The sequence below is a fragment of the Sciurus vulgaris genome (assembly GCF_902686455.1).
Source record: "Sciurus vulgaris genome assembly, chromosome: 3".
NCBI classification, from domain to species: Eukaryota; Metazoa; Chordata; class Mammalia; order Rodentia; family Sciuridae; genus Sciurus; species Sciurus vulgaris.
In genome coordinates, this window is record NC_136463.1 from 106,680,868 (window position 1) to 106,702,627 (window position 21,760).

General features: G+C 38.0%; 1 protein-coding gene across 29 annotated transcripts in view; it reads right to left on the minus strand.

Moving 5' to 3' along the window:
- NEB (nebulin) overlaps nt 1-21,760 on the minus strand; it is a 200,464-nt gene that overhangs the window by 25,614 nt on the left and 153,090 nt on the right. For 27 of the 29 annotated variants that reach the window (XM_079134469.1, XM_079134460.1, XM_079134459.1 and 24 more), the window contains 17 exons: nt 21,311-21,415; nt 20,221-20,325; nt 17,816-17,920; nt 16,372-16,476; nt 15,895-16,002; nt 12,811-12,915; nt 12,294-12,398; nt 11,813-11,917; nt 11,091-11,195; nt 10,891-11,001; nt 10,083-10,193; nt 9,779-9,880; nt 9,568-9,672; nt 4,886-4,996; nt 3,857-3,961; nt 3,194-3,298; nt 1,138-1,242 (listed from right to left, as the gene is read on the minus strand). In XM_079134469.1, coding sequence (XP_078990595.1) covers nt 1,138-1,242; nt 3,194-3,298; nt 3,857-3,961; nt 4,886-4,996; nt 9,568-9,672; nt 9,779-9,880; nt 10,083-10,193; nt 10,891-11,001; nt 11,091-11,195; nt 11,813-11,917; nt 12,294-12,398; nt 12,811-12,915; nt 15,895-16,002; nt 16,372-16,476; nt 17,816-17,920; nt 20,221-20,325; nt 21,311-21,415 — 1,803 coding nt within the window. Of the gene's footprint in view, nt 1-1,137; nt 1,243-3,193; nt 3,299-3,856; nt 3,962-4,885; nt 4,997-9,567; nt 9,673-9,778; nt 9,881-10,082; nt 10,194-10,890; nt 11,002-11,090; nt 11,196-11,812; nt 11,918-12,293; nt 12,399-12,810; nt 12,916-15,894; nt 16,003-16,371; nt 16,477-17,815; nt 17,921-18,552; nt 18,658-20,220; nt 20,326-21,310; nt 21,416-21,760 lie in introns of all 29 variants that reach the window. The other 2 variants (XM_079134465.1, XM_079134455.1) reach the window with 2 other exon arrangements.

Consider the following 21,760-nt stretch of genomic DNA (forward strand, 5'->3'; position numbering starts at 1 on the left):
CTATTTTTTTCAATCACTGAATAGATTAGTGGATAACTGGCACAGAGAAACTCTGTGGTTTTGTCTACAGTTGAGAGAAACTCCACCGCTATCCACCTCAACTCCTTTTCCACCCCTGGACTAGGGTATGTCACAGAGAAGATTGAAAATAGATGTTGGAACTCCACTTTTATGATTTTTTAAAAATCAGTGGATTTTAAATTGACAGAAAAGTTGCAAGAAAGTACAAGGAACTCCCATAGACCCTTTACTCAACTCCACCAGTTGTTTGATAACTATTTTAAACTATACCATCTGGCTTTCTATACACAAGAAAACTCTAGTCAGAGGAGAGGTCAACAAATTCCAAATAAGACTGATTCTCAATGAAACAGACTTTCTAAGATTCAAAATAAGATTCCATTCTTCTCTACTCATGGTTTAAAAAAAAAAAAGTAAAAATTTTTTTCTTCTGAAATTAAAAAAAAATTAATATGTTCTAATTAGTCCTACGTGACAGTAGAATGCATCTTGACACATCATACATAAATGGAGTATAACTTCTTCTTCTAGCTGTACATAATGTAGAATCACACCAGTTGTGTAATTGTAATCATATATGCATATAGGGCAATAATGTCCGATTCATTCTACTATCCTTCCTACCCCAATATCCTCTCCCCTCCCTTCACTCCCCTTGAAAAAGATTCTTAAAAATATCTCCACTTAAAATTGCAAAATAGGAAATATGGGATCTGGACTTTAGATTTTCTGGGGTCTTGATACACATCTTGATCACTGATCCCCTTTTGACTTAGCACATCCTACTTGGCATTCCAAAGCCAATGATGTATCTGTGTGGAGGAAACTTTTCATTCATCAAAGAAAATATCAGTATGATTTGTTTTAGTGTTAGGAAACAGTTTTCTACTTTTACAAAAATAGTAATTGAGATAAAATATATATGATAAATATCTACTAGTTAGAGTTTTTTTTTTTCAAATAAACTACAGAATTTCTGTGATGAAAAAGATTTTAGTGATCACATATTAAGAAATTCCATCATCTATCACTTTTGGATAACAGGAGGCTGGACAGAGTTTGTGTTCATTAACTTAATTGTACTTTTGTTGTATAGTGTGTTTCTGTAGAACTTACCCCACTCTGCATCTGCTGAGATTCTTTGGCAGTGATGTATGTGGGTGTCTCAAAGTCCAACATGGGCTTTCCGCGCTCTTTTTCATATTTTTCTTTATATTTTACCTAGTGGTGAAGAGCCTTGTTAGATCTCTTGTTGGTCAATTCCTAGACAGAAACCAGTTTAAAAACGGTACTTTCTAATTGATATTTTATATCCAGTTCAGTCATTTCATTGCCACTCAAAACAGTCTCCTGTTGCGTTCAGATGCAGTATCTTTTTATTGTTGCCCAGGTGTAGAGGGGGTACCATTACTGTTTGAAAGGCATAGTCAAGATTTAGATTCAATTCAAGGAGACAAAAGAATCACTGAGAAGAAACAGCTGAGAGAAATCCTGATGGGCAAAACTGCCCACAAGTAAATTTGGCCAAGATTCATTGCATAGGCGTGAATTTTAACAGCATCAGTAAAGATTTCTGATAAAAATCTCCAGTTTTTCTTTCATAAGAACTTTGTTAGAGACCTGGGATCTTGGTTGAATAGATCAATGCAACTTTATTTATAAGCAAACAACTCTCTCTGGTCATAACTGGTCCTATACTTAGTGCAGCCAATATAAATGAATACAGAAATGAAAAGTAACAGGCATGGTGGCACATGCCTCCAATCCCAGGGACTTGGGAGACTGAGGCAGGGGAATTGTAAGTTAGAAGCCAGCCTGGAAAATTTAACAAAACCCTGTTTCAAAATAAAAATACAAAGGTCTGGGGATGTAGCTTAATGGTAAAGTGCCCCTGGGTTCAATCACCAGTATCAAAAAAAAAAAAAAGAAAAGAAATGAAATGAAAACTAGTTTGCAGGTTGACTGAATTATTAATAAGCCTAACATTATCAAAAGGCTCCTAAGGCTATTTTACAAGTAAAATTTTCTCATCCTTACAACACATTATTAGGAATGGGGAGTCACATAAATATTTGTATTTCATAGAGAAGTTGAAAGACAAAGGCACGAAGTTCACATAGTGTTATAGTTTAGATGTGAGGTGTCCCCCAAAAGTTCACATGTGAGACAATGCAAGAAGGTTCAGAGGAGAAACGACTGGATTGTAAGAGTCTTAACCTTAATCTTAATCTTAACCTTAATCTTAATCCAACCCCTGTTAGGGAATCGATTCGGTGATAACTGAAGTGGTAGGGTGGAGAAGGTGGGAATCGGGGCGTGGCTTCGGAGTCTATACTTGTATCTGGCAAGTGGAGTCTCTTTCTCTCTGCTTCTTCATCATCATGTGAGCTGCTTCCCTCCGTCACATTCTTCCACCTCACCTCCAGCTGGCCTTTTATGGATTAAGACCTCTAAAACTGTGAGCCCTCAAATAAACTTTTCTTCCCTAAAATTGTTCTGGTCAAATCTTTTAGTCACAGCCCCAAAAAGTTGACTAAAACACATAGCACATTAATGGCATTGCTCAATCTCAGCTCTTGGTTATAATAAGACATTAGGGTAGTGGTCTAAGGAGTCATACTACTTTAAACAGGATATGAGGACATAATTCTCTGGTTAATACCCAAGGGGGACCTAAGTAGTGATGAATTTATTATATAGAGGTCATGTGATAACAACTCTTTCCTTTGAAAATCTTCAGTTATTTTACAAATTTAGCAATTTCTTAAATACCCAGAGACTCCTTCAAGGGTAGAATGATCATGTCACTACCCCGATTAAAATCTTCCCAAGACTACATACCATCCATTAGTGTTTCCTAACCTGGGAATAGACATGGGGGTTACTATGAGGTGTTGTCACCCTTGTAACACAATCTTTGTGCTCCCAGCTCTGATAGTAATGTGATCAACACATACCACATGCATATTTTTCCACTATATGCAACTGCTATTATAATTTTAACAAAAATGTATTTCAACATGTTACTAAAGTCAAAGACTCTCTATCTTTGTACATTTATTTTCAAACAATGGCAATTAAAAGCATCACTCCTATCCTGGGGGAGTTCATGAAGTTTTTTGACATTAAGACAAAGGCACAGCAGGTGAGAAACCATTCTTGATTAACTTACTATGCTCTGTAACTCTGTGGCCTCTTTTAGGTGAAGCTGCTCCAAATTATCAGGTATGGTGTGGTAGTGGCCTTTACTCTTCTCATAGTTCTTCTTGTACTGGTACTGGAGGGGAGGGAACAAAAAAGACACATCAGTGGAAAAGCTGCTTAGCATTTTCTTCTTTAGCTTAGACGTTTTCACAGCAGCATTGTCAAGAACAAGCTAAAATCTGCAGACACTAAATGCGTGGGTGATTTTAAGAAAATGTTTTAAAAGATGGAAGACCTCGATTCATTATTGTCATTTAGTACCAGATGTAAACACTCAGATTATAGGGCTTCTTCAAAATAGGTGTTGTAAGTTCAAAGTTCAAAGTGAAAGAAACTATTTCATAAGGTAGTTCTATGTCCTTAGAAAGGAGAAAAGAGAATGGCTAATTGGGGAGAAAAGAAGACTTAAATATTCTAAAAATAGAAGCACTTTTACATTCTGAGAGGTGTTATAGTCAATGGAGAGTTGGTAGGTTAATACAATTTGGAAGAATATACTCAAATAGAAGAGCAGCTTCATAATAAATGTAGCATATTAGCAGCAGAGAAGGAGATGCATGTGACCTCAGAGAAGGAATGGAGTTGCAGATGGGTGAAATAAGTTGTTTCTGGAACAAATGGTTGAGCTTACAGAACTAGCAAGCTGGCTTGTATTTAGGACATGATGCATTATCAGAGATTCCTTCATGTCAGTCACAGGTTTGTGAAGTTTCTTCAGGTCAGCCTTATACTTCACCTACATATTAAGGGAGGAAAAAAAGGAAATGATAGAAAATGGAAAATAGCAGTCATGGAAATCAGTAAAATATTGCATTATGAAAAACATATTAGAGGTGTTATGAAAAACCATACCATGTTCACAGTAACCAAAAGGTGCAAACAACCCAAGTGTCCATCAACAGATCAAGGGCAAAAAAAGTGATGTGTACATACAATGGAATATTATTCAACCATAAAATGGAATGAAGTTCTGATATATGCTACAATATGGATGAACCTTGAAAATGTTATACTAAAATAGGCCAGACATAAAAAGACATACTGTATGATTCCATTTATATGAAATTTGTGAAGTAAGCAAATTCATAGAGACAGAGAGTAGGGGTTTCCAGGAGCTAAGTAGAGGAGAAAACACTGGTTGCTTAATGGAGAGTTTTTGTTTGGGGTGATGAAAAGGTTTTGGAAGTAGTGGTGGTAGTTGAACAACACTGTTAATGTAACTAATGCTACTGAATCGTATACTATAATATGATTAAAATGGCAAATATTATTATATTTATCACAATTAATGCTAAGTGAAATAATCAATCACAAAAAAAACAAAGGCCGAAGGTTCTCTCTGATATGTGGATGCTAACACGAAATAAGGGGTGGTGGGGGGAATAGAAGTTTATTGGATTAGACAAATGGGAATGAAGGGAAGGGATGGGGGCTGAAAATAGGAAAGACAGTAGAGTTAATCAGATATAATTTCTCTATGCTCACATATGAATATAGGAGCAGTGAAACTCCACATTATGTACAACTACAAGAATGGGATCCTAATTAGAATAAGTTACTGTCCATGTATGTAAAATATGTCAAAATACACTCTACTGTCATGTATATCTAAAAAGAACAAATTAAAAAATTTTTTTTCAAACAAACAAAAAAAACATACCTCACTTGCAAGATTATTGGCATCTTTCATGACTTTGTAGAGCTGGCTGTCTTTTGGATTGTACTTTGGTGTCTTGCCCTTCTCTTTGTCAAAATTTTCTCGGTATTTAACCTAATAGCAAATACAAACATCCAAATTATTCCTGAACATCAATAAATTTGGGAACTAAAGAATAGGGAAACATAAATACCAAAGAATATTCATGTTATACATAATGAGGTCATATAACTTGTCATCCTAATTGAGACCTTTTTAAGAAAAGAAGAAGTCACTATTAATAATTAATCATTTCATTGGGGCAGCAGGTAATCAAAGTATAAGGTCAAGTGATTTAATTTTGACTTTGCTCATTTTTATTTTATCCAGAGGTATGAAAAATTAGAAAGGACTTCAGGCTAAATTCAGAGAAGAAATCTAATGTACTTGATTTAGAGCAGTGTGGCCCTCCTAACTAAGTAAAACAAAAAAAAGTTAGGTCTACTGTAAGGACTTGGAAGAGGGGATGTAAATGATCAGGAAGGTCAAGAAGTAAAATTCTATTAAGTTAGGAACTTATTTTAAAACAGTATCTTGACTATATCATTTTAAATTTTTTAGACTTGGCCAAAAATAGCATAACTTCTGAATTAAAAAAAAAACCAGATTCTGAATGCTAATGGCTTCAATTATTACTTCAGGTTTGAAGTAAGGAAAAAGTGAGATACTTTAGAATAATGAGAAAATAAGATTAAGTATACTTTTAGGATACGTAAAAGGATATGCAGAGGACTAAATAGCCTCAATTTAAAAAATCAGTACAAAGCCTACACTAATAGTTGCTCAACAAATATTTGATTGCATGGAAGGAAGAGACAGTCATTATGCTTAAGTAAAATATATAAAGATGATTTACTTATCAGGAGAATTCAACTGAATAACTTGAGTGACAGAAGTTTTTCCTTATTGAAAAACAGACAGGTGTCTTAGTCCATAATATGGGAGGATGAAGCCCAGAAGTAGAAAGCTATTAGTTATGCACTTTAGGAAGACTGAAAGTGAATTATTTCTAGATGTGAGCCAAATGAAAGGGCAATATTTGACTCTTGGGAACCTAGAGTTGCTGTTACTGGTAAGATGAACGTCAACATATCAGGATCCAGATGCTAGGATATTTCACTGTGGGCATTTAAAACCAGTATTTTTCATGCTTCCTCACTGTACTTCCCTTCTCCACAACTTAACATAGCCAGCAGAACAGACATGAAAAGAGATCACTCAAGTGTTAAAAACAGGGATATCTGCCACTAGGGATAAAATACATCCAGAGTGCTGAGTCATTCACTTTGAACATATCCATAGTAAGAATGCAGAGAAAAATCAAGCACACAAAACAGTACAGGGGAAGGCAAGCATACCGAGACACACTCAGAGGGGAAGCAGAAACCCCACGTCACAGCAAAACAATGTGAAGAATACTACAATGGTTCTCCTCTGAAAGAAATTCATTCTTAAAATGAAGACATGGAATAGTCTACAAAGGAAAGTCAGAGGTGGGGAGCTGGTGTCTGGACCAAAAGGCAACTTCTCCTCAGGGATATAGGAACCCAGAACACAAGGGATGTTCCCCCAAAAGCAGTGAAACACCAAAGAAAAAGTAAAACAGATGCACAAGAGCCAGGCGGGGGCAGAAAAGCAGCAGAGGACCATGTTGGCAGAGAAGAAAAGCTGCTGCTTCTTGAAGTATGCTAAAAGTCCTCTTTCTTTTTGAGAACAACTTGGTTTTGGAGATATTTATTTTGAAGAGCAACAATTCCACTGGTTTTACTTCAGTTTCTTTGATTAATTTCAACTTGAATTTCCAACTTTTTAATTAAAAAAAAAAAAAAAAAAGATTGATGCCTCTCCTCTCCAACAAGAAGGCGGCCAAGTAAATGCAGCCTAGCACAACTGCTAACATGAATCTGAGTCAGTACTTTGGCCCTTCTGTTTTGACAGGGTCTTCTTCAGAATTACTACCTCTTGAAAGATTAGGACACACATTGATTCAGGACTTCAGGAATTTGTAGACTGGGCTTGGACTAAGTGGTCAGTGTGGTAATTCTGCACATATGTGGTGTTACGGAACAGTCAAGCCTTCTTGTTAATCATGGAAGCCTGTGAGGACCAGCAAGTAGCACTACCAGTGTTCTGTCATCCCTTCACTCAGATATTGGCCTATAGTGGATCTGGTGTAGGAAAGTGGTTATGAATTAATTTCCTTTCTAAAGCTTAATTGTATTTAACAGTCTAACATCTAATTGTTTAGCTCTCTTTTTCGTGGGATTATGTATTAATACTTGTAAAGATGGAAAAACAGGCCTAAATTATTAAATTGCTTGCTATGAAGACTGTAAAGGGTTAAGAAACTGTGAATGAAAACATTTTAAGTAGTTTATTCTGTTGGTTCATAGTGTATCTAAACTGAAAGACTCTACTGAGTACCAGTTCAATACGTGAAATATAAGCAATGGTAATAACTTCAGAAGAAGTGGAAGTTTTCTGTTTTGTTTTGTTTTGTTTTTGTGGTTCTGGGGATCGAATCCAGGCCATCATGCATGCTAGGCCAGGGCTCTATGAGCTACATGCCCAATCCCTGAGGTTTCCTTTGTGTGGCTGAAGATGGGATCCTCAATTTGTTTTTATTTCATCTTTTAATTTGATGAAGCATAAGCAACCTAAAGTTGCTGATGGAAGACCATTTCCACATCTAGTCTATCTTTCTGTTCCAGGGGATAAGTTTCATGCAGGAAAAGAAGGGTGTGTGCAAAAGTATATCCTTCAACAGATTTCTACAGCATTCTACACGTTCCAACATGAAATCAACAGAGAAAAGTACAACTTGGTCAGTCCTCTGACGAAGGAGAAGAAAAGAAGACAAGAAAAAGAGAAAGACAGAGATATTGGCTTGCTGGTGTCAGTCTTACATCACTGATGAGTACATTAATTTTCTTAAGATGCCTCATCATAGGGGTGTCAAAAGATGCAGCGCCGTGCCCGGGCCCTCTCCTTTGGTCTTTGAGGTATTCCGCCTAGAGTATGTAGCAAGATAGCAAAGTCAGAATGGGGAGAACCCACACATAGCTGAGGTCCCTTTGGGTCAGGGGCCAAATCATGAAGCTGTCACACCTGACACAAACCTTTTTCACAGGAGGTAAGCCCAGAAAGATGAGCTCATAAAAGGATCTGACTGGGTCCATGCTTCCTATTCTTTTCTTTCTTTTTTTTTTTTTTTGTATAAGGGATTGAAACCAGGGGCACTTAATCACCAAGCCATCCATAGCCCTTTTTCTTTTTTTGAGACAGGGTCTCACTAAGTTGCTGAGGCTGGCTTTGAACTTGTGATCCTCCTGCCTCAGTCTCTCGAGTTGCTGGGATTATAGGTGTGCACCACCTATGTCCCATTCTTTTAGGATTCCTGTAGGATTAGAAATATGAGCCTCTTAATCTTCAAAAACTGAAGTTTTCAAAATTTCAACATCAAAATTATTTTTAATTTGATAAGAGCATGACTGAAAATTTAAAAACATTTAAACTTTTTTTATATTGTTATTATATTTCATTCATCTTAGCGATTCTGTTTCATTAGTAATTTTGTATTTTTATTTCAGATGGTTATATGATTCCATTAATTTAAAAAAAATTTAGATGTTGATAGACCTTTATTTTGTTCATTTATTTATATGTGGTGTTGAAAATTGAATCCAGTGCCTCACACATGCTAGTCAAGCCCTCTATCACTGAGCCACAATCCAGCCCTCATTCCTTTAATTTTTAATAAAATTTTTTCTTAGGATTTTAAAATACAGTTGTAGAAAATAATATTTGCTTGTTATCAGTCATCTGAACATTTTGTCTTTTCATAATTCCAACTTGTCACTTGACAGTAATGTTTAATAGCTTTCCAAAGAGTGAGATCCCATGGTTGGTATTGCTGAAGGTGAGCACATACAACTGCCAAATGTATCTCAAACCTATTTCTTCAACAAAATATTTGAAGAGAATGGACAATGAAAAGGAGGAAATTAGTATCTCCAAATTGGAGGAAAAATAAGATATTCTTAAATTCAAGTCCTGTGGGGCCAAAATTTGCTCTCTGTCAGGACATGGGATCTCTAAGCTTAAGTCTGAAAACCTATCATAATTTGGGGGTGCTCTAGTTAATTGGTTTCACAAGGGAAATTAGGCAATGTGGCAATCAGCTTTGGGTGACACATTTCTGAGTCCCATCTTCTCAATAATATGAAATCTGCTAGAAAGACGTATTCTCCTTGAAGGTTTTAGAAGTTAGAATTCCACCACTCTTGCATGTTAACAAGTCACTCTCAGGTGACTCAAGTATGAATTAGACCTTAGGAAATAACTCTCACTGCCTGGGGTGAGGTGCCCTTTGTCACATGCTGATTATTAAGTACACAGACACCTAGGTGTGCATACTCATACATGGGAGAGTGGAGAGTGAGAAAGGCCTAGCCTCGTTAGAGGGAAACAAAACAAGATCCTCAGCATTCTTGTCATGATGTGACTTTTCAAAGCTCTGCAGTGTGATTAAAGATCCAGAATCTCTTTTGGTTTTAATATTGCACTGTCATTCTGGAGGTCACTTTTTTCTGCAAGGTTTTTAAAATCTCCTCACACTAGAGTTGTCGCTTCCCCATCTGCCTTACCTGGCTGCTCAGCCTGGCTGCCTTCTTGGCCATCTCAATGTCTGGGCGACCAAGCATGCTTAACCCATGGCTGCCTTCTTTGCGGTGCTTGGCTCTGTACTCCACCTGAATCAAAGAAAGCCAACGTAGGCTAAGCATTCTTGCTGATGAGTGTCTTCTATTATTTTTGGCAGTAGCCACAGGATCAGGGACATTTTAATTATTCCCTTACCTCACTGGCCTGTTTGGCTGCTTGTGTGGCCTTCTTGATGTCTGGCCGATCAGCCACTGTGGTGTAATGCAGGTTCTCTTTGGCATCTTTTTTGTAAGCGACCTTTATTTGGGGAAGAAAATGTTTACTCACTTGAGATATGGTGTCTTCCTAAAAATCCTCATTAAGCATAAGCAACATTTCTACTTAATACCAAACTAATTTCCATCACCTAATTTTTTGACTATGAAAATTATGGTGAGCACATGCTGGAACAAGAGCGTGCACCAGTTTGGATTCCACTGCCTCAGGAGCAGAAACTTACATCGCTCTGCTTCTTGGCCACTTCCATGGCATGTTTCACCTCAGGAGGTTCTTGCATGATGGAATAATTGGACTTTCCTTTCTCCTTGACAAACTTCTTTTTGTAATTTGTCTAAACAGAATCAGAAATTCCTCATATTAGTGGAGGAAGCTCGAGGAGAATTGTTTTACATAAGAAACTCTGAAAACTCTCCATGAAAATCTGTGGCTCCCCACTTTGACATCAGTTTGGGACTTAGATCTCTGGCCCATATTCTGGTTCTTCCCTGTCATTTCTGTCCTGGAACCCAACACTAGAACCATCTAGCAATCTTTGGAGAACTGAATAGAAGTAAATTAAACTTTTTTCCCATCATTTCTATCTTTTATAAATATAAAACCATACAAGGCTCATAATTCCATGATTACACTTGGTAAAGCATTATTAATAAGGATACAGTGGCCAGAGATTATTAAGGCACAAAAAGGTGATTTTTTTTTTTTTTACCTCTTAAGAAATGTGTACAGATAAGAGGCCACTATTAATTGACAATGCTTTCTTCCACTATTAACATTAACATTAGTTACATCTTATGTTCTAGATAATGTCCTGTAGCAAAACTCACATCTACCATAATCACCATAATGGGAAAAGCAATAAACACCGGATCATTTTTAAGCAAGAGTTGAGGATTCCCTAGGTATTGATGATAAGAGTCAAGCTACCTAAAGGAAGCACTTGTATGCAAAAAGGCATCATAAAGTCTTTCACCAGTTTCTCAGGTGAAGTGGCATCGCTGCTTCCAGGAATCCTGTGACTAGCCACTTACATCACTGACATGCTTGGTCACTTTCTTGACGTGAACCGTGTCCAGGGTCTCTGGTAGTGTTGTGTATGAGCCCTGGGCCAAGTGCTTCTTGACATGGTCCTTGTATTTGTTCTGGGGGAATCCAGAAAGAGGTTGTTAAGGTATCTGCCTGGGACCTTGGCCCAAGATGGAAGCCGAGCATATGGCTATTGGAGGATTACCTCGGACACCAGATTGCTGACAGTCTTTGCCAGAAGGATCTGAGGAGTGTCAGGCACAGCATGGCAGGTTCCTCTTTCCTTGACATGTTTCTCTTTGTATTTCAGCTAGGGGAGTAAAAAATTTTTTCTTAACCTTCTCTGAATAACTTGCATATTTTTATTAAACCCTCCAATTTTATAGCTGGGAGAATGGCATCACTGACAAACTTGAAACACTAAACCCTATAAAAGATTTGATGCTTGGAAATCCTGAGAAATATTCAAAAGGGTTTTTCCCTTATAGCTTGTAAGTTGAAGATGTCATGATGGATCTTTATACAGACAGACATTAGTTGAAGGCATTCTCAAATACATCTTTTGGCCCTCCCATCAGCCCAGGGAGGTATTGTTATTTCTCCCTTACAAATGAGGATCCTAGAGAAAAGAAGTGACTGTTTCCACATAGATTCAGGGCAGGTCTTCAGATTTCCTAATTTGTGCTATGTGAACTGCCTCATGGTACAGTATAAACCAAAAACTGTCACCCGGGTTTAATAGCCTTTGCATGGCTGCCACCTGACCCAACCACATCACTGGTGTCCACTGAGTGCATAGCCATGTTTCAGGACTGCATCTGAACTCCTATAGAGCAGACCTCCTCTGTCCCTTCCTAGGTGTCCCTGGAGACTGTGCCATGGAAGATGGTCCAGGGTGAGGCATCATGGAAGGGACTGGATACTTACATCACTTTCTATTATAGAATTCCTGAGGGCCAGCACCATGTCTTTATCATCAGTGACAGAAAGCTTGCAGCCCTTGAGGAACTCTCGGTCCAGCTTATATTCAAACTGTGACAAAAGAAAAGGAAGAGGGAGTGGGTCACAGGCACAGGTGGAAGCTGAGCATTTGATTAAACCCGTGGGGAGCCCTCTTTAGGGGACAATGAGGATGTGTTCACAGAGTGAGGGGAGGGCTGCCTGGCCCCTTGCTGCATGGTGGACTCCTTTCCAATCCAGCAGCCAGGACCAGGGCCACCCCTGGCCCTTCCCACCCTCAGTCAGGACTCTGAGTCCTTGATGTCTGGGCTGAGCAGAACAGGCTCAATGTCCAGATGTGCTACTGGAGTCTGCCATTCCCTCCTCCTCTCCTTGGATCTCAAATGAGCAGAGGTTAACACCCACAGTGGTCATTATGGATAACTGCTATGTTTGCATCTCTCCTTACATCACTTTGCTGCAGGGATGACTTGGCAGCCTGGATAAAGTCTGGTCGGTCAGGGGTCCACTTCCAGTAGGCTTTGTTGGCTTCATATTGCTTCTTGTAGTCCAGCTGTTTTTAATACCAAGGAAGAAATCACTCAATAGGCTGATTCATAAACATCCAAAACTCATGTGGAAATTTAACTGCCATTGTGATAATGTTACAATGTGGGATTTTAAGAGGTGATTAGGTCACAAGGGCTCAGCCCTCCTGAATGGATTCATGCTGTTATTGTTGGAGTTGGGTAATTATCTTGTAAAGAGTGGACTTGGTATAAAAGTGCCCCCCACTTTTGCTCTCTTGGTCTCTTTCACATGCTTTCTTGTAGGAAGTCTACCCATGACAGATTGTGTCATGTTTTTGAAGTTCCTAGTCTCCAGAACTGTAAACCAAACAAATCTCTCTTAAGTTACCCAGTCTCAGTTTCTGTCATAGCAACAGAAAACAGACTAAGACAGGCCTGGAAGTTCCTGGAACTTACATTGGTGTTGACTTTGTAGGCATCCTTGGCTGCTTTGATATGAACAGCATCTGGTTTAATGGTGCAGTTAGATTTATTTCTTTGGTAAACTTCTTTATATTTTAGCTGTGGAAAGAAATGGAGTGACAAGGTTAAATTTTTATAACATCTTACAAAGAATTTTAAAAACCAAGAAATTCAAACTGTGACTATAGTACACAAAATTTCCTAAGATAGAATATTTTTAAAAGAATGTACCATGAAGAAAGGATTCAGCTCTGCAGAGGTATAGCTTTCTATCTGAAATCTTAACACCGGCACCAGTGTACATTGAGAGTGGTCATCGGTGTCGCCACAGGATTTACCTCCATGAGTTTGTAATTAGAGGGCCATTTGAACAGATCTCCATGCACATTTTCCCTTTCCCAAGTCAGAAAAGCCTGAGTTCAGAATATCTTGATAACTGCTATTTCAAGATAGCAGAAGATTTCCCCACACCAGCCCACCCGGACAGAATTTTAGTCTTGCTCCCACAGTTCTTGCTGTTTTTGAGTCATGTTGTAATTATTTTTTGGCCTCCTTTATTAAGCTGGACCACCTTAGGGTAAAGGTTTTGTATCATTCATTATGTCATCCCTAGTGTCCAGCACATAGAAATATTTATCAATAGTAAATATTTGATGAATGAATGAACAGATGGATGCAGTCATCACCATTGTCAATGCTAGAGGTATATCTACCAAGTTTGGGTACTTGGGGGTTGGGATGGGTGGGCGGGGCCCAGGGAATGCTTGAAGCCTCTGCAGGCCCAGTAGATAGCCCCCCCATCCTGGATCTAGGACTTCTAGCTTCATCCATATTTGCCTCCTAAATTTGGGGCCCAATCTGGGCTTTCTCATTAAATTGTTGGGGAAGGATTCCAGGGTTTTTTTTTTTTAATTGTAGTTGGATGTAATACCTTTATTTTATTTATTTATTTTTACGAGGTGCTAAGGATCAAACCCAGTGCCTCACATGTGCAAGGCAAGCACTCTACTACTGAGCCCAACCCCAGCCCAGATCCCAGGTTTTAAGGTAACTAACGCCAAAGTAAACTGTTCTGAGGGAGCCATTATAGGGTTTACTAAATGAATCCTAAGAACTACAATTTTGGGGGCTTTATCACAGACCTAATTTACTAATCAGTATCTTTGAGAAAAAGCCTGTAAATAAATATTTTAGATCAGTACCCCTGAGATCTTATAATCAGAAAGTTTGGGGAAATGGATATAGAAATTCTTCATTTTTCTTTTTTTTTTTTTTTTCATTTTTCTTATGTTAGGGAATGGGCTATTCCACATCAGGGATCTACTTGATAGATTATTATGAATACCTGATGTTCATGTTTGTAGCTTCAAAACTTATTTTGACATATATTTCATATATCTAAGATGCATTATATGTCTTCAACAAGGTCACGTTTATTCATTTGCTGAAGAATTCCTGAGCCTCTGGCTATAGACAAGACTTTGGGATAGGAATGAGCGATTCTACAACTACCTTGACTATTCTTCCTAGTGCCCCAGCACTTACGTAGCCATGGAGTTCTTTAAAATGTTGAACTGCTTTTTCAACCAAAATGATAGTTTTCAACCATGGAATCAAGCCAAATATCTGAAAACTTAGGAATACAACTTATCCTCAAATTCAGGGTATTAGAATAACAACTGGTTTGTTCCCCTTAGTCAAAATGATGCTTATAGAGTATTAATAGCATTCATGGCATGTTGCATATTTTAGATCAGCTTCAACAATATCTCCTGTTCCACATGCTTTCCTGCAATGTGGCTTTGCCACTTGTTCAGAGATGGCATGTTTCTCTGTACCTCTTGCTATAGTTTGGATCTGGAATATCCCCCAAGGCCCAAGTGTTAAAGTCTTGTCCCCAGCCCATGGTGTTACTGGGAAGTGGTGAAATCTTTAAGAAGGGAGGCCTGGCAGGGGAGTGGGGGGGGGCCTTCTGGTCATGGGGGCATGTCCTTGAAGAAGACAGTAAAACCCCAGCCCCTTCCTCTTTCACTCTTTTATATCCTGGCCATAAAGTTAGCAGTGTGCTGCCTTGCAATAGGACCAATCAATAATGGACTAAAACCTCCAAAACTGTGAGCCAAAAATCAACCCTTTTCTCTTTATAAGTTAATTTATCTCAGACTTTTTTTTTTATAGTGACAGAAAGCTAACTAACATACTTCTTGATTCTAAGTGTGTAAAAGGTGGAAAAAAATGATGTTCTGTCAGTTCTAGGAGGAGCTCTGACCCAGAAGCTTCTACTTCCTGCCTCTTGGAACCGAATCACTATACTGTGAGATGCCCAAGACACAAGGAAATGCCATATGTAGATGTCCTCACTCATACAGGAGTCAAGCTCCTAGCCCATAGCAGTCATCATGCCAGCTATGTGAGTGAGCCAATGTACGGATTCGACTTGACTGCTGCCATCTTAAATTGAACTGCCATGACTGTCCTAGAGTAACCCTAGTGAGTTTTTTCTGCATGGTTTCCCAGTATATAAATAGACAAAACTATGGTATATGTATTTTTACATACCTGGAACCAGGTATGTTCCTGACTCTTTGATATTATCTTGGGATAAACCAGCTACACTTCAACTTGAATAAAGTCCCTTTGTCATGACCAATATGCCCTTCCTCCTGACCCAAATCATGGGGATCGACTTGGTCTTGCTGCTACCCAGACGTTCATCCCAGCTTCTGTCAATAAGTCCTCCTAATAAACTATGCTCTACACAACCCTGGATCTGCTTGCCTCCTTTCTTCCTTTTTAAGGCAACTTGGGGCAATTATATGCTGGGACTGGGTTGTTCTGGAATAGCTGCCTTGATGTCCTGGACCAACTGAACCTCAAAGGTCTAACCACAGCATGTGGAAAGAACTACTCAGCTATGCCCAATCAATTTGCAGAATCATAAGCAAATCAGAGGACTGCTGCTTTTAAGCCACTAAGTTTTAGGGTGGTCATTTCATAGGAAACTGAGCCAGGGTTTGTTATATCACATCAGGAGGTAGGCCAAGATGAGAGGGACCGAGAAGCCACGGCAGTACTTACATCACTGACTTCATCCTTGACCTTTCGGACGTGCAGCAGCATGGGTGTGTCGTGGATTGTGGTATAACCCCGGGGTTTGGCCTTGTTGTATTCCAACTTATAAAGAATCTGAAGGAGAGTAAAAGCAGATGGACACAATGTTATACTACTTCTTTTACAATGTACAAATATAAATGCAATTTTTTTTTTTTTTTTTTTTTTTTTGGTAAACACAGAGAAGAGAATTTTGTAAATTCAAAGTGTGTGTTCATGCTCTCTCTGCTAAGGCCTCTGTGTTTCTCAACTGATGAGTTGGCCAATTTGATTGGAACAACACTGCACTGTGAAAGAAGAGTCTTAAGCATAGCAGACATGAAGCATCCTGCCTTCCTCCCACTAAAATGGCAGCAGCCTCCCTGACACGTGACAATCTAAAATGGCCCTCCACATTTGCTAATGCCCAAGTTTGAGAATCTCTTCAGTGTTCCCTGTACTTACATCACTGATTTGTTTGTTGACTTTTGTAGTACGCAGGTGTTCTGGAGTGTCCACAATCGAGGTGAATTTGTCCTTTGTCTTTTCGTAATTTTTCCTGTACTTGATCTAAATTGTTGAAGAAAAGAATTAGTTAACTCTAAGAAGTAGGATAGAGGACTTTAAGAATGTAATGAAACACTAGGGTGAGAGATAGTGTCATGTAGGTTTTACTTTATGTCCTAATTAGAATTGTTTAATGTAAATTTGTATTTGATAGCAATAGTGTAGTAAAGTGAACAGATAATATTATTTTCTATTCATGGAGGCCCTGAGAGGTTAGGACACCGAGCCAATGGAACCTCAGAGCAAGATCTGAACCTCATTCTCTAGACTCCAAAAAGTACTGTTGCACCTACAACATACTGGAATGAGTGTGTACTATCTCTTAAGGCATTCTTGCATATCAAAGATGAAACAGATGTAAAATAGAAAATGAGTGCATACAGTTTGAAAAGTATTTATAATTTTTAAAAATCATTTGTTTTTGTAATTTTCAAATCACATTTGCATGCACACAAGCTGTTTTAAGCAGGACAGATACAGAGAGCTTAATAAAATCTCATGCACAACTCTATGATGATCATATCAAAGCCAATAAGAAAGTTTAGGCAAACAGGATGTTTATGGAGAGAGTTCCTCCTCGTTTTGTGTGTTAAGTTGATGGCAAACTAAAATGATAAAACATCTTGCTAATTCAAAAGATTAAAATATTTTTGCGGGGGAGGGTCTGGGAAAGTGGCATCTTAATAGTACATCTGTAGTTAAAAATTGTCACTCTTTATTGCTGCTCCATATTTACCTTTCAGCTTGTGATGGAAAGGTGGTACATGTGTTTTTATTGGCCTTGTAGGAAGGCAATGCTACCAGTGATACTGCTAACAAGTGTGTGTGACAACAGAAATGCTGGCAATAATCTAGCAATTCAGCATCAAACTCAAGAGGCACCACGAATATAGACAGTACTGAAAGAGCTGCATGATAATCCTCATCTCTCCCAAATGGAATAGTTGCAGTGATAATTGAATAATGGGAAAATTAGATGAAAACATTAAATATTCAAACCTTTAAATGCTATTGAATCTAATGATATATCTTCAGTCTCTAAGGAATCTATTTCTTTGAAGGAAATACTAAAAAAATATAAATTGATATTATCCTAATTTGGAAATAACATTTGAAGGAGTTTCAGCTAATCTTTCTAAGAGTTTCTAAAGTATCAGATCTGTACAGATGATGGTTGTTTCATCACCCCCTTTGGTCACATTCAGAGTTCATTGATAAGGAATGAATATTTATGCAGCCTTATCAGGTGAAGCCAGCATGGGTAGGGAGCAGAGACTAATGAAAGCATAAAAGGGAATGCACCTAAGGTCTAACCTCCTCCTTCACACCCATCGGACATTACCTGGCTCCACATGTGTGTGTTGTAGAGAGCAGTCAACATATCTGGACGCAGAATTTCATTACATCCTTGTTTCAGAAGCATCTTGGCACTAGATTTATATTTTCTCTGTTCATGCAAAGAGCAGTGAAGCACAAAAGAGACTTATGAAGACAGAAAAGAACACAGCTCTATATCCCAGTCACCTCTGAGTGAAGAGATGTAGGCATATACACTTTGTGTCCTCACAAGGCTGTGTGGGTGAAGAAGCCAGGTACATGACAGTGCTGAGCACAGTGACTGCCGTATTGATGGCTGACTGTCCAGAGTCCTTGTGAACAGGACCAACATAGCTAGTGTCACTTATGTTACCACCAAAGTTGTTTTACAGAGAAGAAATCATCCGAAGAGAAATACAGTTGGGAGTTTTGTCTTTTGTCCTCCATAATTTTTGTCTTATTTTGACTTTGCAGCTCGGTTTGCAGCCAACAGTTGCAAAGAAGTTGTGCAGAAGGAAAAAATGTGTGGGAGGACCCAGCTTTTGTTTTCATCTTCACTACAGCACGAATGAGGACACAGAGCTTGGACTGGCACACTCAAATAGCTCATGGGCTCTTTGGGTGGCTACACAGATACTTTGGAACAGAACAGTCCAATATCATAGGCAGAACCTATGACATCTTTGCAGCAGACGGGACAACACCTCATGAGAAACCCGGAGCACAGTCTGCCTGGATCACAGGCCAGCCTCATCACAGTACCTGGCTGATCTGGTCGCCTGCGATCTTAGCCAGCAGATGTCTAGGCTCATCAACTACCAGGTGGTATTTATCTTTCCGCTGCTCATAATCAGCTCTGTATTTTTTCTGCTCAAACATCATATCAAATTATAGCAAGAGTACAACTTCAAGGCCATACAGAAATGTCCCAAGGTAAACACTCCAGTGAGCCAGAAACATATTATTTTTAGAAGTAGCTTCCAGAGCAGTAAAAATGGGGGATAGGTATGGAAAGAAGTGAAAGAAGATTGGGAAAGGCTGGAGTCTGAACAGACTGGATTCATGAAGCTGGAATTGGAGTTTCTTAGCTATCTTTTCATACGATGCCATTATAATGTTAGACTTTATGGCATCTTAACACTGTATTTAATATAATAAATAATAAATAATAATACTAAGATACTAAGGCTTAGTAGTAAAGCACTACTACTTTAGTGCTCAGTGCTCAGCACTACTACTTTAGTGTAGCTCAGTGGTAAAGCACTTCCTACTATGTGCTGGGTCCTGGGCTTTATTCCCAGCACCACAAAAAAATGAAGTAAAGTTGCATACGATTTCAATGTGGTTACCCAGCCCAGGGTTCATTAAAAAATAAAATAAAATGCTGATAAGCTACAGGTTTACCATCTCAGGCTGTGAGCATCACAAAGCATAACTAATGCTAATACATTTATGGAAAAATTATCATAATCTTCTAACACAAGTTAATTTATTTGATTATAAAAAAAAAAACCTAGAAATCCTTTGTAAAACAGAAAAAGAGAAACAAAATATTTCAACACTGTGTTCCTAGGAAGTACTGACAGTAGTAGTTCTTCAGGGGTGTCCGGCCTGGAAATGTCTACTGAAAATGAACTAAATCAGATTAAAAATAAACACAAACAACAAAAAGTTATAAATAAATATATTATTTGCTACATTTTCATTATTAGATATATTTTACTAAGTTTCTAGCAGTATTTTTGAACTTACATACATTTGTGGAAAACCTAAAAATAAAGTTAAATACAATTTTAATTATAAAACCATCCAGACATAAGTAAATTCATGTCTTGCTTATTTTAGCTTTCTTGAATTAAATTTAACTTAGATTCTTGCGGGATGGTTACAGGAAAGACTGGGTAAAATAAAAAGGAAATTTTGGGTGCAAATGGGTACTTCTGTGCACTAAGATATATGATAGTAACAATAGCAATATATATGAATACATGAATCACAACTATCCCCTTGGAGTGGGTCTCCTGACCACTGCCATTTTGGTGTCTTTTTAGGGGACACTAAATTAACCCTAAACTTATGGATCTCCCAACTTTACACATTACCATGTTTAAGGGATTTTGGCTGATAGTCCACAGAGTCCTTGACCTATGTCAGCACCCACAGGGCTGTGGCTCCCCGTGCTGGTGCAGGCAGAGGTACAGATGCCTTGTAGGGCCTTCACTCCACTCTGAGTGATCCCTTTGCTTTTTCTTATTCATGGTTTAGATAGACTCCATCAGATGGTGACATTATACCATCTTTCCAAATCTTTATTTTGAATGAACACTTAGGATGGTTGTCCTGTCATTCTAAATATTAGGTTTTAATCAAATAATTCTATAGACTTCTGCAGGAAACTAAATAGGCCTGATTGCATTAGTTCATACATACCTCATTCATCAACTGAGTTGCATACTTGAAATGCCTATTGATTGGAGAGTCAGCAACATACTTGAAATTTGACTTTGTCCTTTCAAATACCTCTTTGTACTTATACTAGAGGAAAAGAACATGATTACTTGATAGCATATCTTCAGAATGAGGTGTGCTATTTATCTTGTCGCTGTGATGATTTATGTACAGAGCTAACAAGTACTCGCTAGGCCTTTACCCACCCCCAACAGCAGTGAAGGGTATACCTACCAGGATGCCCAGAAAACTAGCCCCAAAGACACACTAGAAAACACTTTCTTTGAATGGATACTAAATAGATTTGTGTTCCACGATGGGCAAAAGTTTAAATAAATTTCTTTGTTCCTATATATTATTATTTTACTTTGAAAGTATTTTCATGTACACTTGATGGCAGTTTTTAGTCCATTAACTTGAATATAGTTTCCCAACAACTAATTGGATAATTATGATTATATAGAGTGAGTTACAAACTATCTAGCCCCCCAACACACATGTTTTGAAATAGCCCCAGGAGTTAAGAATAGTTTTTATAATTTAAAAAGGCCTTGTACAAAGGAGAATATGTGCTAGAATGGATGTGGCCCACAAAATCTGAAATATCTACTGTCTGGGAGTTATTAGAAGGAAAAAAATGGCTAACACCTATTTTACAACTCAAAGGAAGAATCTTCATCTGCTTTATTTTGTAAATAAGAAAATGAGGACATAAAAGACTTGACTTGCCTCGAGTCCCACAATGTAGATTAAAATACCCCCACTCTATATCTGCTACCATACCTATAGTAGAGTTAATCATCCAGAGATATAGTAATAGGGAGGAAATTCTGAGAGAGTTGTAAAGTGCTGTACTGTGGTGACTTTTCATCAAATTCAGATAAATTCAAATAAACTATAATTATTGAGGTTAAAAATAAGTAAATTCCTTAGGAAAGTGAACAGTTCAGTATGTGTTCCAGTTACAGTGTCTAGAGGCAAGGATAGGGACAGTCACTTAGGAAAGGCTATTTCCTCAGTGCTAATATGCCTGTAAGTCCAGGTCTGGGTTGAATGTATGTTGAGGAAATACCTTGCTGTAGAGTTTCTTGTTCTGTTCAGCCAGGGTGAAATCAGGGGTATCATAGGCATAGCAGCCAATGCCTTTAAGCCAGGTCAAATCTTCTTTATATTTTACCTGAGAAAAGAACATTAGCATCAAAGAATTTTAAGTACCTACTCCAAATAGCTGTAGGTTAGGGTCTATACAATAAAGTAGTAAAACTATTATATAAAGAAGTTTCCAGTAGTACTGATTTCTTCTTATTTTAAGGTACATGGTTTTACAGTATGTAGAAAATTTTATTTTATTACTTATTAAAATAATTCAAATTTAATAAGGTATATTTTCATAGTGAGTATATCATTAGTTTAGCATTTATATTTTCATACAGAGAAGTGAAATTTCCTTCTAAATGAGCATTGTTATGTGTGTGTGTGTGTGTGTGTGTGTGTTTTTGGGTGCTGGGGATCGAACCCAGGG